The sequence below is a fragment of the Dendropsophus ebraccatus genome, chromosome 6, assembly GCF_027789765.1.
Source record: "Dendropsophus ebraccatus isolate aDenEbr1 chromosome 6, aDenEbr1.pat, whole genome shotgun sequence".
NCBI classification, from domain to species: Eukaryota; Metazoa; Chordata; class Amphibia; order Anura; family Hylidae; genus Dendropsophus; species Dendropsophus ebraccatus.
In genome coordinates, this window is record NC_091459.1 from 98,462,915 (window position 1) to 98,483,021 (window position 20,107).

A 20,107-nucleotide genomic window follows, 5' to 3' on the forward strand; every position below is an offset into this window, starting at 1 on the left:
CCACATAAATAAGTGAATGTACAGGAGTAGTAAAATGAGGGAGACAACACCCCAAATACTGCTCTACATTAAAAACACTAAAATGTCACCATAAGTCCTGCTGGTGTTCCAGCCGGGGCTAATCTACCACTCTGACTCTGGACTGTATGTACAATAACAAAAATCCAACATCTCTACCTAGACAGAGAGCCAGTAAAACAAAATATAACCACAAATAATGGAGCATAGGGAAAAAAAAGAAAATTGGAAAAGATCACCATATACAGTCCAACAGAATGAGAGTCAGATGGGATAAGGAATCACCCCACGCGTTCCGCCGTCTAGCGGCTTCCTCAGGGATGTGGGCAGTAGAGTGAGGGGCATAGTATATATACCTATACAACATGTGAAAGCAATTACAGATTAGATGAAAAAAATATCATACCATGTGCAGGAGAATCAAACATCTCAAACATGTCCGGCGCCATCTTGGAAGAGCTGCACATGTGCTGTAGCATCAAGAAGCTGCCACTAGAGGCAGAAGTGTATGGGCTTCAAGAATATGGCAGCCGCATATGAGTATAAAAGCGACTGAGAAGCCGGCACCATTTTGGAGTAGTCACGCATGTGCAGTAGCATTGGAAGACATTGTCACTAGAGGTAAAGGTAACCAGACATGAATATGGCAGTTACTATACATATATAGAGAAATCTGCGCCATCTTGGAGTAGTCACACATGTTTAGTAGCATTGAAAGACATTGTCACTAGAGGTAAAAGTAACCAGACTACAAGAATATGACCACATGTGCAGCTCTTCCAAGATGGCGCCGGACATGTTTGAGATGTTTGATTCTCCTGCACATGGTATGATATTTTTTTCATCTAATCTGTAATTGCTTTCACATGTTGTATAGGTATATATACTATGCCCCTCACTCTACTGCCCACATCCCTGAGGAAGCCGCTAGACGGCGGAAGGCATGGGGTGATTCCTTATCCCATCTGACTCTCATTCTGTTGGACTGTATATGGTGATCTTTTCCAATTTTCTTTTTTTTTCCCTATGCTCCAATATTTGTGGTTATATTTTGTTTTACTGGCTCTCTGTCTAGGTAGAGATGTTGGATTTTTGTTATTGTACATACAGTCCAGAGTCAGAGTGGTAGATTAGCCCTGGCTGGAACACCAGCAGGACTTATGGTGACATTTTAGTGTTTTTAATGTAGAGCAGTATTTGGGGTGTTGTCTCCCTCATTTTACTACTCCTGTACATTCACTTATTTATGTGGTACTTTGTATCTATGTCAGTGTTATAATAAAGATTTTTGTGATGTGCTACCATTTTTTGTGCATATGCTTTTTTTCTTTTGAGAGGATGATGTACTATTCCATTTGTGACCGACCTGATCATTTTGTGACAAGAAATGCCTAATCTTGTCTTGTTTAGGGATAGCGGACTCTATGATGTGGCAGCAGTTTGTTTTGGAGACCTCACAGATTGATTTTAGCATAAGATTTAAATAATAATGCTTTACACCATTTATGTATTTGCAGCGGAGAGAGATGCTGATGTCTTGCTTGAAGTATTGTTTGATGAGGAGTTCCCTGGTGGCCTAACTATAAGGTACTGACATGAACACATGAATTCTGCTGTGTTTTTTTTTTTTTTTTTTTTTTTTTTTTTTTTTTTTTTTTTTAAGAAATTACAGCAAAAACTATTTCTACTTTTTTTTTTTTTTTTTGGTTCTGAAAGATGTTCCCAGTCAAGAGGCTACCGTGTGCCTACAAGTGCCTTAATCAACCTTTCCCATGGTATTCGGATAGAAAATGGTATGCAAAAGTTGACCGCTGTAGTTAAACCGCAACCAGCCATCAGTCACCATGGCTCTCATCCCTCTGAATTATCTGCAGGAGGATCACAAAAAGGACACTTGGGTGCCCTCAACCACTCCCCCCGCTCACTCTTCGTCCCTATGAAGGTTAGACACCTTTCCAGTAGTACCTAGCCAATAGAGTTGTCTGTACTGCTGTTTACACAGTGTGTGTGTGTGTGTGTGTGTGTGTGTGTGTGTGTGTGTGTGTGTGTTTGTTTGTTTGTTTTTAATGCAACTTGTTTGTAGAATTACAATTCTCTTTCAGATCACACAGAACAGAACAATTTTGATTGGAATAACTTAATAACTCTTATATCTAGATATTGCTTTTACATATTGGGCACAGTGCCCCCTGGTTTTCTTTTAATCCCCTTTAAGAATGTCCACCTTTTTGTCAGCTTGTGGTCACACATGCTCAGTAGCCCAGGTCATCTAGTGTATGTGCAGTGGAGTGATTTCCACGGTTGTACAGGCCAGGCACACCAAATAATTTCTCACAAACATTGAAAAAAAAAAAGCAGGGTTTTATGACACGTATGTAAGAGCAATGTCTTGTCATAGAAGTAAACCCCTCTGAAGCAGCATTTGTTAGAAGGTCAGTCTTACTGTCAGTTTCTGTTCTGTTGTGTTAAAAACAACCAAATGAAAAGCAGCAACGTCAGGACAATGCGAGTTCTCCACAGAAAGGTGCAGTCTTATCTGGTAACCAGAAACAAGGCAAGTTCTCTTTAGTCATGCTTTCAGTATAGTCCTGCCAGGTCTGTCCTTTTATTAGAGAGCTCTCAGTGCAGCTATTGCTATCATTATTTTCTGTTTCAGGTCAAATATTAAGTTAGCCCAATAATAATAATTCTGTAGCACTTCACAATTCTGGGGGTACATACATAGACAAAAATCAGACCTTGGTAACAGGTGTCTCTATTAGCTATAACAGCGACAAGGGGAAACTTAAAGAGGTTGTTCAACAAAAAAAATTTTCTTTCAAATCAACTGATGTCAGAATTTGTAGTTTACTTCTATTTAAAAATATCAAGTCTTCCCCTACTTATAAACTGTTGTATGTCCTGCAGGAAATGTTGTTTTATTTACATTCAGAAACAGTGCTCTCTGCTGACATCTCTGGCCGAGTAAGGAACTGTCCAGAGCAGTAGCAAATCCCCATAGGAAACCTCTCCTGCTCAGGACAGTTTCTGACTTGGCCAGAGATGTCAGCAGAGAGCACTGTGTCTGAATGTAAACAAGTACTTCCTGCAAGATGTATAGTAGCTAATAAGTATGGGAAAACTTGAGATTTTTAAATAGAAGTAAATTACAAATCTAATGGTGCGTTTACACAGACAGATTTATCTGACAGATCTTTGAAGCCAAAACCAGGAACAGACCATAAACAGGGATCAGGTCATAAAGGAAAGACTGGGATCTATCCTCTTTTCAAATCCATTCCTGGCTTTGGCTTCCAAAATCTGTCAGATAAATCTTTCTGTGTAAACGCACTATAAGTTTCTGACACCAGTTGATTTAAAAGAAAAAACATTTTGCTGGACAAACCCTTTTAAGAATCCTTATCTGTTATATTGATACTGAGATTAGGGACTCTCAATCAATGTTGGTGCCCAGTTTATATTGACTTACAGATGTGAGTGAGGGAAGGAAAGGACTAGCATAGAAACATGGAAAATTGTCATCCATAAAAGACCACTTTTCCATCTAAGCTGCCCTTCTACTTACTTTTTCTTGTTATCTTAGGATGAATACATTTATCCTGGAGGTGCGTAAAGTGTAATGGTTCAGAAAACTATTTATTTGTCGACAATTTTTATTGCAGGGGGTCTCGCTACTGAGACACCCACCAATCCATAAAATTACTGTATTTTCCGGCGTATAAGACTACCCACAACTTTTCCAGATAAAATATAGAGTTTGGGATATACTCGCCGTATAAGACTACCCCCTCTTCCAACGCACACCAAATAAAAATTAATAAAAAAAAAAAAACATCAAACAGCAGCGAGATCTGAGAGACAGAGAAGAAGGTGCCGTGATACTGATAGGATAAAAGGGCGGGTAAAACAGGTGAAAGTAGTGTTTTTCTGGGCACAGGGCCACTGTATCTCTCTTTTATAACCCGGACGCCTGCAGTGAACCCTGCTCTTTATAAGGTTGCTGCATGCAGTGGGGATGCTGCTGTTTTTGAGCCCCCCCCCCCCCCATTCACCATATGCTGCGACCGCAGATTCTCCAGTGCGGTTCCAAAGTTTTTCAGCACTCGCCCTACAAGACAACACTCAGCGTATAAGACGACCCATGACTTTTGTGAAGATATTCCTGGTTTAAGAAGTAGTCTTATACGTAGGAAAATACTGTAGCTGGGAGAAGTGCTGTTTTAAAGCAACTCTGTACCCACAATCTAACCCCCCAAACCGCTTGTACCTTCAGATAGCTGCTTCTAATCCAAGATTTGTCCTGTGGTCCGTCCGGCAGGTGATGCAGTTATTGTCATAAAAAAAGTGCCTTTTGGCCGTGGGTTAGTTTGTGTATGCATTAGGCTAGCACAACCTCTCCGTCCCTCCTCCCCACCCTCTTCACCATTTTTCCTATTCCTCTGCAGTGAAAACTATACAGGTGCTTTAACGATCCAGCCCATGTGCCGGGCTCACACAGCTGACTAATAGGAGGCAATCTGCCTGGAGCATTCCTAAGGATGAGGAGGGCGGGGAGGAGAGACAGAGAGGGTGTGCCAGCCTAATGCATACACAATGTAAGCCACGGCCAAAGGGCACAGGGCTGCCAGTTTACAGTGACAGTAACATATTAAATTCACTTACTCTGAATTAACCTACCATTTCTGCTGAAAGGTTTGTTCCAAGTAACTGCTACTTTTTCAGTAATATTACTTCTGATATTGTTTTTGATTTTTCCCTAACTAACCTTAGATTATGTCCCCTCATTGTTGTGTTCAGTTTTAGTTAAAAAAAAAAAAAAAACTTCCCTCCTGAACCTCATTTTACCCTTTTAACATATTTAAAGATTGTGAGGGCTCCCAGAGGTCTGGCTTACCCACAATCTGACACTTATGGCTGTCCTGTGGATTGGGCATAAATTCATTTGATTCGGAGTACCCTAAAGCGTAACTGTCATTTCAGGGTCATTTTTCTGAAACCAATAAATATGTATAGTACAAGCAATTTTAAGAAACTCTGTAATAGGTTTTATTTACCAAAAGAGTTTCCTTCTGTAGTCAAAAAGCAGTTTTCCTAGGTCCCCCCTCACATCAAGAGAAGCAGGATTTCTGTGTCCATTATGCTCTATGGAGAGGGGAGGGGCTGAGAGTGAGTGAGCACGAAGCAGTCCTGCACAGCACTATACCCTGCAATCTTCTCTTAGCAAGTTCATAGATAAGCACTGACCTTTCTGACCTCTACATCCAGCGTTTTAGGTGCCCAGACAGTCTACAAACAGCTGACCTTCATGTCACCTCTTCCTGCTCCCTCATCTCCCTCAGCCCCTCCCCCCTTCATAGGCTTACAATGGAGAGAGCAGAACCCGTCTTCACTGGCTTCTCTGTAATGAAGACATGTTTCCCTGATAATGCACAGATAAGAAGTCAGGGGGGAGGCTGGGAGATTGCTTCTTGAGTACAGAAGGAGGCTTTTTTGGCTAATCAAACTTATTACAGAGTTTCTTAAAATCTCTTATACTACTGATTTCTGCAATTAAAAAAAAAACATGACAGTTACGCTTTATCTTTCCTGATATGTTTTAGGCTAAAGACCTAACACCATATTTGTAGCCTGTTTTTTGACCCATTTTATTTTATCAATGTCTCTTTATAGATGAGGCCTCGAGCACTACATGCTGTTTTCCAGATATGGTCTCAGTCTTCTGTACAGTAGTATCACAGTCTGACATTTTTATCTTGCACCCAGAAACTATTTGCGGTACATGTGGTGCCCACTAATGATGCAGCATCGGGCATTTGTCAGCCTTGCTTTAGGGTCCTATTACAGGAAGCTATAACCGTCCGTTTCATTGAACGCTAATCTGACAGGTCGGTGCTCGCTTCCTCCTGTAGATCAGGCTATGTAAAAAGGCCTGTAGATCAGGCTATGTAATAGGGCCCTTAAATGTGGCACCCATAATTGGTGTTATATGCACATCTAATAAAGCATTCAACATTATCTGAGCTGGAGAGGATCTTTTTCTTTTTTTGTATACCCATAATGCTAGCATACGACTGGCTGCTTCTATTGTCCTCTGTTGTCGATGGGAACAGGCCCCTACAGAAGTCTTTTTTGCTGATATTCAGATGTAGAAGAGCTGAGTTTGTCACTTCGTAATATAACAAATAATCTCTGCTATATCTGCACTTATCCTAATACACAACCTAATTAAAACTCTGAGTGCCATGTTGGGATGTTAGACTAAAACCGAAGCACTGCTTTCAGTATACGGTATAGCTGTCGTCTTATGCAAACAGCCCATATAATAACATAGGTTACAATTCAACACAGGAAAAAACATTGGCAAAATATGATACGTTTGGCAGCATCTTACAGCTTTGATATTCTCCCAGTATTAGCGTGGACATTTTCACATAGTTATAGTTTTCCTCACTCCCATATAGCAACATAATTTTGGATATAATGTTTGCAGCGAGTACCAAGACTGACCATAAACATGTAATGCCCCATATGACTGAAGCTTGGAAAGTAACACTTTATTATTGCTTCACAGCAGAAACAGGATGATGAATTCAGTAATGTGTGGCAGTCCTTGCAAGGCGTCGGAAAGTCCCTATATACGCCACAGAAAATGAACGACAAGGTCTGTTCCTTTGAATGAAGAATGATGTCATATTTATGTGCCAGGTCGTCTTTTCTTTGGTTTACCAGCAATTTAATATATATTTCAGAGTCTACCTCAGGAAAGGAAGCCTGGCCAAAATATGCACCAGTACTACAAATCAGGCAACCCAGAGAACGCATCAAAGAGCCAGCGAAAAAAACAAGAACCAGTGAAAACGGGTAAATGAACAGAGAGGCACTACCACCCATTACAACCTCTTTTTTTTTTTTTTTTTTTTTTTTGTCTGTCAATTATGCATAAAAATCCATTGTTTGCCCAAATCATTTGCAGCTTGTGTATTTGGAGTTATTCATATTTTATTTGATTTATTTTACACCCAGAATCTTGTATTATGCTATTGGTCAGATCACTGGTTGTCTTACAGAGTTCTGAATCCACACCTCATACAGTACAATTGTCTTCAGTATACCACATGCCAATTTGGGCATTTATATGGATAGTCCCATTTTATAGTAATGGCTTATCACTAGATCACTTTATTATCAGTAGGCATCAGACCCCTGAGACCCTCATGATCCTGAGATTTATAAAGGCTGAGTTAGCACCAGGGCCTCTTCAGAATCTAATTTTTTGGAACACAGTTTGTGTATGGACAAGATCTAGAAGCTGATGTTAGCAGAATTCCCCCTAAGATACTTCTGAATGAGACCAAACAGGTGGCTCAGGCATCACTGTTGTACTTGCTGAGGCTCTATGACAGACGTTTCAAACTCAGGCCCTCCAGCTGTTTTAAAACTACAATTCCCATCATACCTGGACAGCTAAAGCTTTGGTAGTTTTGCAACAGCTGGAGGGCCTGAGTTTGACATCCATGTTCTATGAGAAGAAGACTGAGAACCATTGTTTTGGTTGGCTCCAATGTGTAGCTTTTTTTTAGTCTTCTGTCATACAGTACATACTCATTACAGTTACACTTTCTTCTGTGTACGACAGGAAAACAAGGCTTTGAGTTTCACAGACAAGAGAACCGGCAGCTGGATGTAACTACACAGGTATGCTTACGCATCAGACACTCTTTTACATCGATGTTTTTATTAACTAAGATGCTTCCTATCTGTTACAGTCATGACATTTAGTTCATTTTATCATAAGATTTGGAAAGGACAGGATAGTGCAAAGTACTGGAGATGGGAGGGTCATGCTTGGAAGAGCAGAAAGGAGGCTAAAGCTGGGGTCTCATTTATATAATATTTAGGTTAGTGTTTTCTCCTCATTTTGGCTACTTCTGTTAGCTACAGCAATGAGTGGATCCAAAACACAAAAAAGGTGTGGCACTTCAGTTCCTGGTTATGGCTAAAAATCCTGATCTGCGAACCCAGCCTAACACTGCTTGAAGACAGTTTATCAAAAACCTTACCCCTAAGCTAAAGCAGTCAAGTACTGGCATAGTAATACGTGCAGTATCATCAACCAGAACATGAGTTATTGACTTTAACCTGCTGCTTTGGTAAATGTCTTTTATGCAGTGTACTGTGACCCATTTTATGGAGTAGTCGGTTATGCACAAGGATTTGCACACCGATTTAATATAGGTTTAAATGGCTTTTTAAGTAACACCTATTGATAGGCCATTAATCACTGCTGATGCCCACCAGATCAATTTGTTGACTGTGGTGCAGCTCACTATACAGTGAATGCAGCCACTGTCTTCAGACTCAGTTTGAAATGTAGATCTGACTTTTATAGTTCTGACACCTGATCAACAGGGTGGCAGGTGTTGGACCCCCACGGATCAGATATTGATAGCCTATTCTGAGGTTAAGCCCTCAAGATCTGTAACTCTTAGGGTATATTCACACGAACGGGCTCGCAGCGAGAATCTCGCTGCAAGCCCGTTCGTGTGAATATACCCTAAGGCAGGTCCTGGCAGTTCCCATACACTACATACTTGCTGCGGTCTAAACGACCGCAGCGAGTATGTAATTATACCGCCCTTAACCCCTTCTGCTCCCGCCCGGCTCCCCCGCTGTAAGCATACTTTACCTGTCCTTGCTGCACGGGTCCGGCGTCCTGCTCTCCCGTCCGGCCAACTAGTGTGTTGCCCAGCCGCAGCCACTGATTGGCCGGGCGGGAGAGCAGGACGCCGGACAGGTAAAGTATGCTTACAGCTGGGGAGCCGGGCGGGAGCAGAAGGGGTTAAGGGCGGTATAATTACATACTCGCTGCGGTCGTTTAGACCGCAGCAAGTATGTAGTGTATGGGAACTGCCAGGACCTGCCGGGCTCGCAGCGAGAATCTTGCTGCGAGCCCGTTCGTGTGAATATACCCTTAACCTACCTGTCGTTATGTGCTGCCATGTGCTCGCCATGTCCACATGGAGAGCTGCATCTCATGCTGGGGACCAGGTTGCTGAGGCAACTCACCACACCTGGCGTGTTCCGTGCACCAGGCCTATCCTAATAAATAGAACTTGTGCACAAAACTTGCCAGGTTTGGGATTGTTACCTCGGATCCCCCAGTGTGAGTTGTGCCTCTCCTGGCTGAGCTGTGGAAAGCACACGTCAGCACATAATTACAAGTAGCCTTTATAAATCAATACTGTCCATTCCCTTTCACATAAGATTAGGCTGACACACATGCTTTTTGTATTCTGTAGAATTTCTCTGAGCCTGAAACACACATCAAGCTTTTGAAGAGAAATGATCAGACAGAGGTATCGCGTAGTAATGCTGGCACCACAGAAGGAAAGGTAAGGCTGGCCAAAGGATGAACTACCACCTGTAAATGCTGAATGAGCTGCTGCAACGCCTGTAACACATAATATCTTTTTCACAGCCAAATAGTGAGTTTGAGAACCTTTTTGCATCTCTGAAAATTGCAGGAGAGGAAAAAGCACAGTCTGCACCTATCATGGAGTCAGAAAGTGCTACTAAAGAACATTTGTCCCCACAATCCTTTGCTATGGTAAGTTTCCTAGAACAATAAAGAGGGTATCTGGACCTAAGCATGCATGGCCTATCTGTTGGACAAGCCTTGAGTGTTTGATTGGTTGTGGTCTGACCCTGAGAGCTTATATCTTATTACTTTATTATGAATATAATTTGGTTCTTATTCCTCTTTAGAAAGGGACACAGATGTTAAAAGAGATCTTGAAGATTGATAGCTCTGATGGTCCAGACAAGCAGAAAGATGTGAAAAAAGATCCTGCTGTCCAGCGGAAACATACCAAGCAGATGGGTATGCCCTCTTACTACTTCATGATGACAAAGAAAAGGTGGAAGTTTGTCTGTGAAATGGACTGAGCTTGTGGAGGGCTGCATTGGAGCTTTACAAGATTAAACTTTGCTTAAACGGGTTGTCTTGGGATTTAGGGTTGGGATGAAAATTAAAAAAACAGCTTATATTCACCTCTCCTGATCCTCCGTATTTGCCATGCCATGCTTCTGGTCCTCTTCCTGATGACTTGTCAAAAAGTGCTGGCACAGCCAATAGCTGTCTGAGATTCAGCACTGCTGCAGCCAATCTTTTTCTGAGCGGGTATGTGCCTGCTGAGACATAATGAGAAAGAAGGGAGGATCGGGCACTGGTATCAACATGGTAAATGCAGGAGAAGGGAAGAGGAGTATATAGGCTACCCATAGCAACTCTTTAGACTTTAACGTTATGATGTTTATTTTGTACAGCTGCTCATATGAACAGACCACATGGAGCTGGACCACCATTCAATGCCCCAAACTCAGAACTGTTACGTCCGCCTCTTCTTACACCGCCCTTAGCCACACCTTTGGCCCCTGCAGTAGCCGAACTTTGTCGCATCTGTTCTCTCGTTGGCATGCATCCGCCAGAGTTCTCGCTCCTGCGAACACCACAGGTATAGTTTACCCGTTGTGATGAGCTCTGATACTGCTGTTCGGGTGCCTTCACACCTACCGCATCCACAGCGGATGTCACTTCTGCGGATTCGAAGCGAGAGCCGCTGCAGATCCGGTACCATTGACCCCCTATGATAGCACATACTTGCAGCGGGATTCACATCCCGCTGTCAGTATGTGCTTTAACCCCCCGCTGCCCGCAGCCCCGCCGCCCGACTCTACCATCCCCGGCCGCATCAGTCTATCCCCGGCTCATCCCACCATCCCCGGCCACATCCTTCAGCCTGCCGCCGCCCGCATCTCCGATCCCCGGCGCATCCCCCCATCCCCGGCCACATCCTTCAGCCCGCCGCCGCCCGCATCTCCGATCCCCGGCGCATCCCCCCACCCCCGTCCGATTCCCGCAGCCCGCCGCCGAGAGCATACAGTACCTGCTCAGATCTGAGCGGGACCGGAGCCGGGAGCCTCACTGCAGCCGCGCCGCCGAGCAGGAACTGTATGCTCTCGGCTGCGGGATGCAGCCGGGGATGGGAGGATGCGGGTGGCGGCGGGATGCGGCCGGGGATGGGAGGATGCGCCGGGGATAGACTGATGCGGCCGGGGATGGGGGGGGATGCAGCCGGGGATGGGGGATGCAGACGGCGGCAGGCTGCTGGATGCGGTCAGGGATGGGCTAATGCGGCCGAGTATGGACTGATGCGGCCGAGGATGGTAGATTCGGTCGGCAGGGCTGCGGGCAGCGGGGGGTTAAAGCACATACTGACAACGGGATGTCAATCCCGCTGCGAGTATGTGCTATCATAGGGGGTCAATGGTACCGGATCCGCAGGTGATCTCGCTACGAATCCGCAGAAGTGAGATCCGCTGTGGATCCGGTAGGTGTGAAGGCACCCTTATAGTGTGTTGGTTCTAGTACCCACCACATACCCAAACTCTCCCCTGTTGCCAGTATCTTTGCTCTGTGATCTTTAAAATGTGAGCACACAATGACATAATTTGGGTTCGGTCACGCAACAAATGTTTTCATCATAAAAATCCTTTGTAGATTTGAAAGAGATCTTCAGGTTTCTGCCACAGATTTACAATTCGATAAGCCTTTTCTATGGGGTTAATCCATGCTGTGTGAACTACAGCGTGATTTTACACCTGTGTGAAAAAAATCATAAACATACACCTACGAATACTCATTATCCATAATTCTTTTTGGTGTTCTGCAGCTGTATATCTCATAAATCAATATATATTGTGGTTAAGTTTTTGGGTAAACTCTGTGGCTTTTTACAGTTCATTTAATGTGGCTGGAAGAATGTGTATCCTTTGTGTGTACATATATATTTTTTTCTTCAGGCGCTGACAGTCTGTCAGGTGAAGCTGTCAAATGGTTTGGTCCTACATGGACCCCAATGTCATGCTGAACACGAAGCAAAAGAAAAGGCTGCCTTTTATGCCTTACAAAGACTGGTGAGTAAACCTATCTAAACCCGTATGGAAAGTTTGGTGCTAAAACAATCAGTATTGATAGGGAAAAAAGTTCTGTTTTCTCATCTCTAGCCTGTCCAGTCCCAGTCATCATCTTATACACTGAAATAAAGTTGTGCAGGTCTCCCCCAAACGGAACAATGTATATGTTATACTACGGATGGGGGACTGGGTGTTGCACAATTGTATATTTAGGGTTCTAGTTGAAGACTAACAAGCCGATAAGAAATGACTGAACCTCTACTTTATCACAACAAGATAAAAACATGATCAGGGTAAACAACAGAAGAAACAACAATGAATCCCGACTGGAAGAGATGTTAAAAACAACGAACATACAAACGGGGGGTAGTGCAGGTGGACAAAATAAGGTGTGAGTAAGACAATGAGTGTCTATCCGATGGAAAAGTTAAGAACACACCTATATTCTCTTACAGGAGCAATGGAACATTAAAGTGCCAAATAGTAGTAAAAATACATTGCCAAAGTGTGGATAATAAGGCTGTCCACCAGCTACCCCCACCCCGACGTACGTTTCGGTGATTGCCTTTTTCCAAGGGGTACTGTCTTAATGGAGGGCCCCGGTAATCTAGATGTATTGGCCAATCCTTCTATCCCCGAACAAGTGAATCAACTAATTACCGGGGGTTGGAGACGTGTTACCCGTTACCGGTCACACAATGGCGTAATACTGGCACACTTTCACATCTATATTACGGCTGCCACTCCTGTTGCAGCTGGTTGCCTGGTGACCTGAATTGAGAGCTTACAGTTAGACTGGGACTTCTGTGGTACTGGTGCCAAAATGTGCCCAATGTTACTATGCTGCTTTTTCTGTCCACTTTTATGCTAACTAACTTTAAATGGTGCCATAAGCAGTCTTTATGTTGATTTTATGTTGTACATATAAAATACAGAAGACCCCTGATATTTTACTTTGCTTTACATAGGGCTCACTTGGAGCAAACTTTCCTTTGCCACCTCCACCATCTATCTTTTCAAACTACCAGGCTCTTGGAGCGAGTATACCTGGGGCACCTCTGCCGGGAGTCTTTCCCCAGCCAGCACGTAAGTCTTGATGTTCATATTATTGGCTGTGTTATACAGCAGGAAGAGCTGAACAGTTTTCTAGATAAAGATTTAGTATGAATTGTAGCTTGTTAATGTAAATCTCTGCTTATTATTTTCTTAGGAGGGGGTGGCCCTTTTGTGGTGATTGACAGCTGATCTCTATGCCCACTCATTTGGTGAAGGCTGTCACTCACTGGTTAGGATTGGAAACTTACATGAAGAAGGGGAAATATATATATTATGTGTGTGTTTTGTATGTGTGTGTATTTGTATGTGTATGTGTGTATGTATCTCATTTTATTTCACGCCTTTCACGCCTCAAATGTAGCGACGCTGACACATAGATGCTTTTGTTTAGAGCTGAGCTTTGATATATGTTTATATCAAGGGAATAGAAACAAACTAGTTGTCAGCAGCTCTGTAGTAAAATTGCTATACCATTTGACAGCAAATCCCATAATAGTATAACATTTTTTTTTTTCTCCTCTGTGTAGCCAATATTATACCTTCCGCACCTCATATGTTTGGTGCCGTTTCTTGGAGGCCAACAGTACCACTTCATAATAAACCATATTACCAAGGATCTTACCCTGGACATATGCCAAATTCTGGAAGCCACAACCAATTCATACCACTACAGGTGAGAGCTTCTAGTTCATACTTAAAATTATGTAATACTGCCTCAATACAGCTATTTTGAGTCTTTTATTCAGGATTACAGATCGCCATGACTGAAGAGTTTAGACATGCACTGTAACAGACATAGTAGAATTAATGTTATATATTCCTAAGACCTTAAAGTCTCCCTGTCATTATGAATACATTTTGACATGTCAGAAATACATATAAAAACTGAAAAGTGCAACATCAACTTGCAAGTGCTTGCACTTATCGTAAAAACGTATGCCCCCCTCTCCCCCATCAAATACACAATATGAATATTTGACACAATATGAATATTTGAAATGGAAAAACTGCTCTAAAATGTTTTGAAAAAACTGATGTTCTTACCAAACCACTTGCTCAAATAGTGTATCATCTCACCACGTATATACAGCAAGTCCTAGCCCTTGCCGGTTGCTGTTGCACTTTTCTGTTTTTTTTTTTTTTGTATTTTTGCCATGGCAGCATGCACCTGCATAGTGTGAATTAGTGGTATTGGTGTGCTGTCCATGTTCTGAGAGACACAAGTTTTGATCTTTCAGGGTCTGAGTGTTCTGGGCCGGTGAAAAGAGTCTGGGTCATAGCCTTTCATTATGAGCCTGACTCACCACGTAACACAGAGCCGGAAGAGGACAACGCTGAGCACAGTATTCTCCCGACTTGTTCTACTGATCAGTCGGGCACATATCAAAACTTTTTTCATAATAACAGTGACACTTTAAAGGCTGTGGACACGCTTTAAATGCCAACTAAGTAACTTTCTAAATAGTCTTTAATATAAATTTCCTACTATTTAGTGTGTTAGAAATAGCAGCAGGTTGGGGGGGGGGGTACGCATCAACTCAAAGAGTAGACAGAGAGAAACCATAAAGGAGAGCTCACACAGGCTATAGAAAAGAGTATAGTACATAAAAAGTAGTTTGAATGTGAGATTTGTATAAGCGGTGTAAAGATAGGTGGATTAGTAGGATAGGTGAATTACTCCATATTCATAGAAAACCGTTCACCTTTTATATATCTTTATATTTTTTTTGAAGGTAACAAAGCAAAGAGCTGCTGTCAACAAGAATACAGAGCACTCCAGTAATGAACAGAGATTGGTTCCTGATGTTGCCAGTTATCCTCCCTCTGCTGTCAATGTGACTTCTCCACATGGCCCTCAGCGCACGGCGGTGGAAAAATCTACACCGCCCTCTGGGACTCCACGTTCCAAGTCAAATTCAGGCTCCGCAAGCAAGAGAAAACCTCGGAAACTGGCAGTAAATTTTAACGTTCCTAAAGCCACAGAATAAACTTGACTTTGGGATTTTGATCATTTTGTATTACCGCCTTAACATTGCTGTGTACAAACAGCGTGCGCTGCTGTCTGCAATTTTAATTTTTTTGCCCCTCCCATGATTGTTGGAATTTGAGTCTCCCAGTACTCCCCATCCTGCATTCGTTCGCTGGATCTGACCAGGTCTTCTCCATTGAAGCTGAGTCATCATAATGCATCCTGTTTTATTGAGCCATTATCTTCAGAAGCCTGCGCTGATTTATTTTTTTCTAACCTATTATTGCACATTTTTGTGATCTCAGAAATTCCCCCATATATCAGGCTCTCATTTGCCACCAGTTCATTAGTTCTGTAACCTACAGCCATCATGCCCTCCATATAATACTGCACAGTTGGTAAATATCTCCAACACTGCGATCCATTTGCCATTTTACAAATATTCTGTTGTATTTGCGTGAAGACAGTGTCTCCATATTGCAGTAGCGTTAGAATATTCTATTGTTTATGCTTGAGGCTGTTTTCACCTATGCTGATCCTGTATGTGCCTTCATTCTAGGCAGTTCATCTGCACACCACCACCTATTACAGTGCCTGTCTTACAGTGTGGATGTAGCGTCCTCTTCATCCTCTTGTGCTCTGTGCAGGGTGCGGTACTATTTCTGCACTTCCTTGATCAAAACCATTTTTTTTATATATATATATATATATTTTTGGTTGAAGAATGTATTGATGCATGTGCGGATCTACAGTGTTTTTGTTCTTAAAGGGCCTTACTTTTATTTTTTTGTGCCCCTCCTCTATACAGATTTTTTTGTAAAAATTCCCTTATTGCCATTACCTCCTCAGTATGAAGTGCTGTATGGTGGACAATAGCTAAATATTTTATTAAGGTTTCCTATGTATTCTTTCTTGAGACTTTTTTCAATAGTTTGTGTCCAAAAACACTTTTATTTATTTCCCCACAGTTATATTTTTAAGCCCTGGATTTTTTCATTGGGTCTTATCCAATACAGTATTTTATTAAGAAGGGAAAAGTTTTATCTGCTCATTTCTCTGGTTTCTATTTTGTTTAGTTTTTTTTAAAGAAAAACAAACTAGTTTTCACAATATCTACAGCATAATGTGCAGGTGTTTCTTAGTGGTATGTGTCTGTACCTTTGTGTAAGACATCGTGCAGTTCAGGATTCATGGCATGTCACCATTCTACATAATGGACGGAAACCATGTTTTAATTTTTTTTTTTTAACAAAATGTTGATTGCAGAATTGTACACAAATATATCTATATATATATATATGCAATGTTTATATTTGTTGTAAATGTTTTTTTTTCTTCCTCTTTTGGGTTTATCAATAGGTTTATCAATACTATGTATAAACTTACAGAAGCACAATCATCACAAACCCATACCTGTGCCCTGCATATGTAAGATATTAACAGTAACTTCCGCCTTTGGACAGTCAGCAGAATCCGCCCGTGTATAGAATATATGCTTTGAATGGCGCCTCTATTAGCCGGCATGGGTCCCATTGCCGGGCCGGCAAATTAAGCCTCAAAATGCAGCTGTCAAGTTGACAGCTGCATTTTGATGCTTAGCTCTGTGCATTCCTGGTGTCTAGTGGGTGTCTAGTGGATCGGATCTCCCCCACTAGCCACCCCGGGGGGGGTGGAAGATCAGTCCTTCTGCCCATGCCGGGACTCAGCGTCGCAATGACTCTGATCCCGGCTCGGCAATAGATTGCTGTGGCCTGCGGCAGGCCAAAGCAATCTATCACCGATCTAATCGATCTTTGCTGTGTATATACACAGCATTGATCTCTGTGAGAGATCAGTGCTGTGTATATACAAGCCCCCCAGGGACTTCTTGTTAATGTAAAAATGTTTTTTAATTAATAAAAAATCCCCTCCCCTAATAAATGTCCAAATCACCCCCCTTTTCCCATTTTATAAATATAAACAAATAAACACACATATTTGGTATTGGCGCACGTAATCGCCCAAACTATTAATCACATTCCTGATCTCGCATGGTAAACGGCGCAAGCGCAAAAAATTCCAAAGTGCAATATTGCGCATTTTTGGTCGCATCAAATCCAGAAAAATGTTATAAAAATCGATCAAAAAGTCGCATGTGTGCAATCAAGGTACCGATAGAAAGAACACATGGCGCAAAAAATGACACCTCACACAGCCCCATAGACCAAAGGATAAAGGCGTTATAAGCCTGGGAATAGAGCGATTTTAAGGAACATATATTTGTTAACATATTGTAATCGTAACGACTTGAGGAACATATATAACAAGTCAGTTTTACCCCAGGGCAAACGGCGTAAACACAAAACTCCGTGAAATGAAAACAAATTTTTTTTTTTTTTTCAATTTCACAGCGCAAATGAGTTTTTTCCGGTTTCGCAGCATATTTTATGGTAAAATAAAGTCTGTCATTGCAAAGTACAATTGGTGTCGCAAAAAATAAGGGCTCATGTGGGTCTCTAGGTGAAATAATGCAAGTGCTACGGCCTTTTAAACATAAAGTGGAAAAAGCAAAAGCGCAAAAACGAAAATTTGCTTTGACCTTAAGGGGTTAAAGAGGATGTACCATCAGGTTTACTCTTTAAAATTACACATGAATCGAACAGCTCCAGCACGGGGAAGCTGGTGCCGCGGTCCTCTTTTTTTTTTTTTCTGAACCATGAATAGAACAGCGCCGTACGCGGGAACCGGGCCATGGTTGAAAATAAGGACTGTGGCACTGGCTTCCCTGTGCCGGCGCCGTTTGAATCATGTGTAATTTGAAAGCGTAAACCTGATGGTACATCCTCTTTAAAGGGAAAACAGATGCCACTTTATGCCTAACTGCAAAATCAATCTCCCTTTGAATTTCAATATAAAAACAAATAACAGATTTAAACTGATTAGTGTTTTTGTTTTGTTTGTACACAAAAATGTGGTTTACCACGTTTTTTTTGTATGTTAAAATTTAACGTGACTTGGAAACTTTAACGTGTCCATGGAAACTGACAGCACAGATCTGCATATATGCATGCTGTTTGTTTCCAGATCATGAACGGTGCATTCATACCTTTTGCACTGCTTGTGTTTAGGCATCCTGCTCTTGCATCCGGATTAAAGACACAATAATGAAATGTTCTTTTCTTAAAATTGGTTTAAAAAAAAAACTAGGCGACACATTGCCTTTACCTCCATTGACCCAGCTAATGAAGGCTTCTGAGCGTAACTGACTGTTTTCTATAACGTCCATTGCAATATTGTGCTTATGTGCAGTGTGAGGCAACAATATTTGGGGGACACCAAAGCCAGGATTAAGCAGGAAGTAGCTGTATAAGTTCTTCCTTATTTTTTTATTCCTTTGGCCTAACAATTGCAGTGATTTTTTTTTTTTATCTCCTGTGTGACACAAGCCTGACAAATTGTGAAAGACTTGTGTCTAACATCAGGTAAAACAAAAATCCTGCGGAAGCGTATAAAAAAAAAACCTGTTTGTTTTGGGGGTCTTATGGTGCGTTTACACACACAGATTTATCTGACAGATCTTTGAAGCCACAGCAAGGAACAGACTATAAGCAGGGAATAGGTCATAAGGGAAAGACTAGATTTCTCCTTTTCAAATCCATTCCTGGCTTAGGCTTCAAAGATCTGTCAGATAAATCTGTCTGTGTAAACGCACCATAAATTCTATATTTCCTGGATGAGCAGTTGCTCAGTTCTACAATTCCCAGTATGCATTACTTTCCTTCAGCTATCTTCCCACCCTGCTTTCTGGTTTCCTTCCCAAAGTCATTGCAAAACATCATCTCATTTCACTGCAAACTATTATAGTGCGTTTACACAAAGAGATTTATTTGACAGATTTTTTAAGCCAAAGCCAGGAATGGATTTGAAAAGAGCAGAAATCTCAATCTTTCCTTTATGAACAGTTCTCTGTTTATCGTCTATTCCTGGCTTTGGCTTCAATAATCTGTCCGCTACATATCTGTGTAAATGCACCCTAACACAATTGATGAAGGTTTAGCACCTGCTGCTTTCATTCCCTGGCTGCTCTTCTGCCTTGCAATGTTCATCACAAGTCTGTATGCTGTAACATCTCACTGTCTCTAAATAATGTAATAAAAATATTGTCCTGATTAATCAAAGTGTGTAAAATAAAAGAACTAGTGTGAACTGCCCATAGCATCCAATCACATCCCAGCTTTTTGCTCTGGTAAAATGAGAGAGATCCGGGCCATAGACCTTAAGGCAATAGGGCTGGCATTTACTATACATAAGCAAGTGTATCTGAGAGGTTTTATACCTGGCAGATGTTTGGAATTGTTTTTGCCAAAACCAGAAGTGGATTCAAAGTAATGGGTAAAATAAAGGAAGCGTTTATGTCTCCTACCTGCCGGATCCACTCCTGGCTTTGGCTTATAACCTACAGTGACAGTTTTCCAAAAAACTGCCATGTGTGAAACCGTTCTAAAGGAAATCTCTCGGCTGCAATTCATGTTCCAAACTGCTGACACTGTTAGACAGCTGTTTGGGTAAGGAGACACATGGTACTTTTTACATATCAATCTGTGCTTCTAGAATTTGGAAAATACTTTTTTTTTTTTATTTGTGGTATATTATGTCAGAGGCTTTTCCAAGCCCATAAAGTGCAGCAAGTGGAACACCACCTTACTCCCCTTTCCCATACCTGATCCTGCTTGGGACTCAGCTTCTAGGTGTCAATCAAGCAGAGAGGTGGGGGGGGGGGCAGTGGGGACATTCCAGATGGAAGCAGATCAAGAATTTTGAAAAGCCTCTGATTCCTTGTACCAGAGAATAAAAGCGTTATTCTACATCCTGGAAGCACAGCTGGATATGAAAATGACCATGTGTCTCCTTGACCTAACAGTGGCAGAAGTTTGGAATGTGAATTGCAGCTTACGAATTAATTTAAGGCTATGTTCCCACAATGTAAAAATAAGGGCAAATAACAGCCGGTATTTGCATGTATTTTTACATTGTTGGAACAGAGCTTAAAGCGAGACTGTACCCACAATCTATTCCCCCCCCCCCCCCCAAAAGCCACTTTTACCTTCG

The 20,107-nt window shown here is 41.9% G+C and overlaps 1 protein-coding gene across 3 annotated transcripts in view; it reads left to right on the forward strand.

Annotated features, from left to right (window-relative positions):
* The window catches only part of XRN1 (5'-3' exoribonuclease 1), a 58,323-nt gene extending 41,994 nt beyond the window's left edge, over positions 1 to 16,329 (forward strand). Inside the window, exons 30-43 of one of the 3 annotated variants that reach the window (XM_069975415.1) lie at positions 1,536 to 1,605; positions 1,735 to 1,811; positions 1,893 to 1,960; positions 6,590 to 6,679; positions 6,768 to 6,879; positions 7,655 to 7,713; positions 9,318 to 9,410; positions 9,497 to 9,625; positions 9,784 to 9,898; positions 10,345 to 10,532; positions 11,881 to 11,994; positions 12,963 to 13,080; positions 13,578 to 13,723; positions 14,784 to 16,329. In XM_069975415.1, the coding sequence (XP_069831516.1) occupies positions 1,536 to 1,605; positions 1,735 to 1,811; positions 1,893 to 1,960; positions 6,590 to 6,679; positions 6,768 to 6,879; positions 7,655 to 7,713; positions 9,318 to 9,410; positions 9,497 to 9,625; positions 9,784 to 9,898; positions 10,345 to 10,532; positions 11,881 to 11,994; positions 12,963 to 13,080; positions 13,578 to 13,723; positions 14,784 to 15,038 (1,634 nt within the window). In that variant the 3' untranslated portion in view covers positions 15,039 to 16,329. Of the gene's footprint in view, positions 1 to 1,535; positions 1,606 to 1,734; positions 1,961 to 6,589; positions 6,680 to 6,767; positions 6,880 to 7,654; positions 7,714 to 9,317; positions 9,411 to 9,496; positions 9,626 to 9,783; positions 9,899 to 10,344; positions 10,533 to 11,880; positions 11,995 to 12,962; positions 13,081 to 13,577; positions 13,724 to 14,783 lie in introns of all 3 variants that reach the window. The other 2 variants (XM_069975414.1, XM_069975412.1) reach the window with 2 other exon arrangements.
* The last annotated feature ends 3,778 nt before the right edge of the window (positions 16,330 to 20,107 follow it).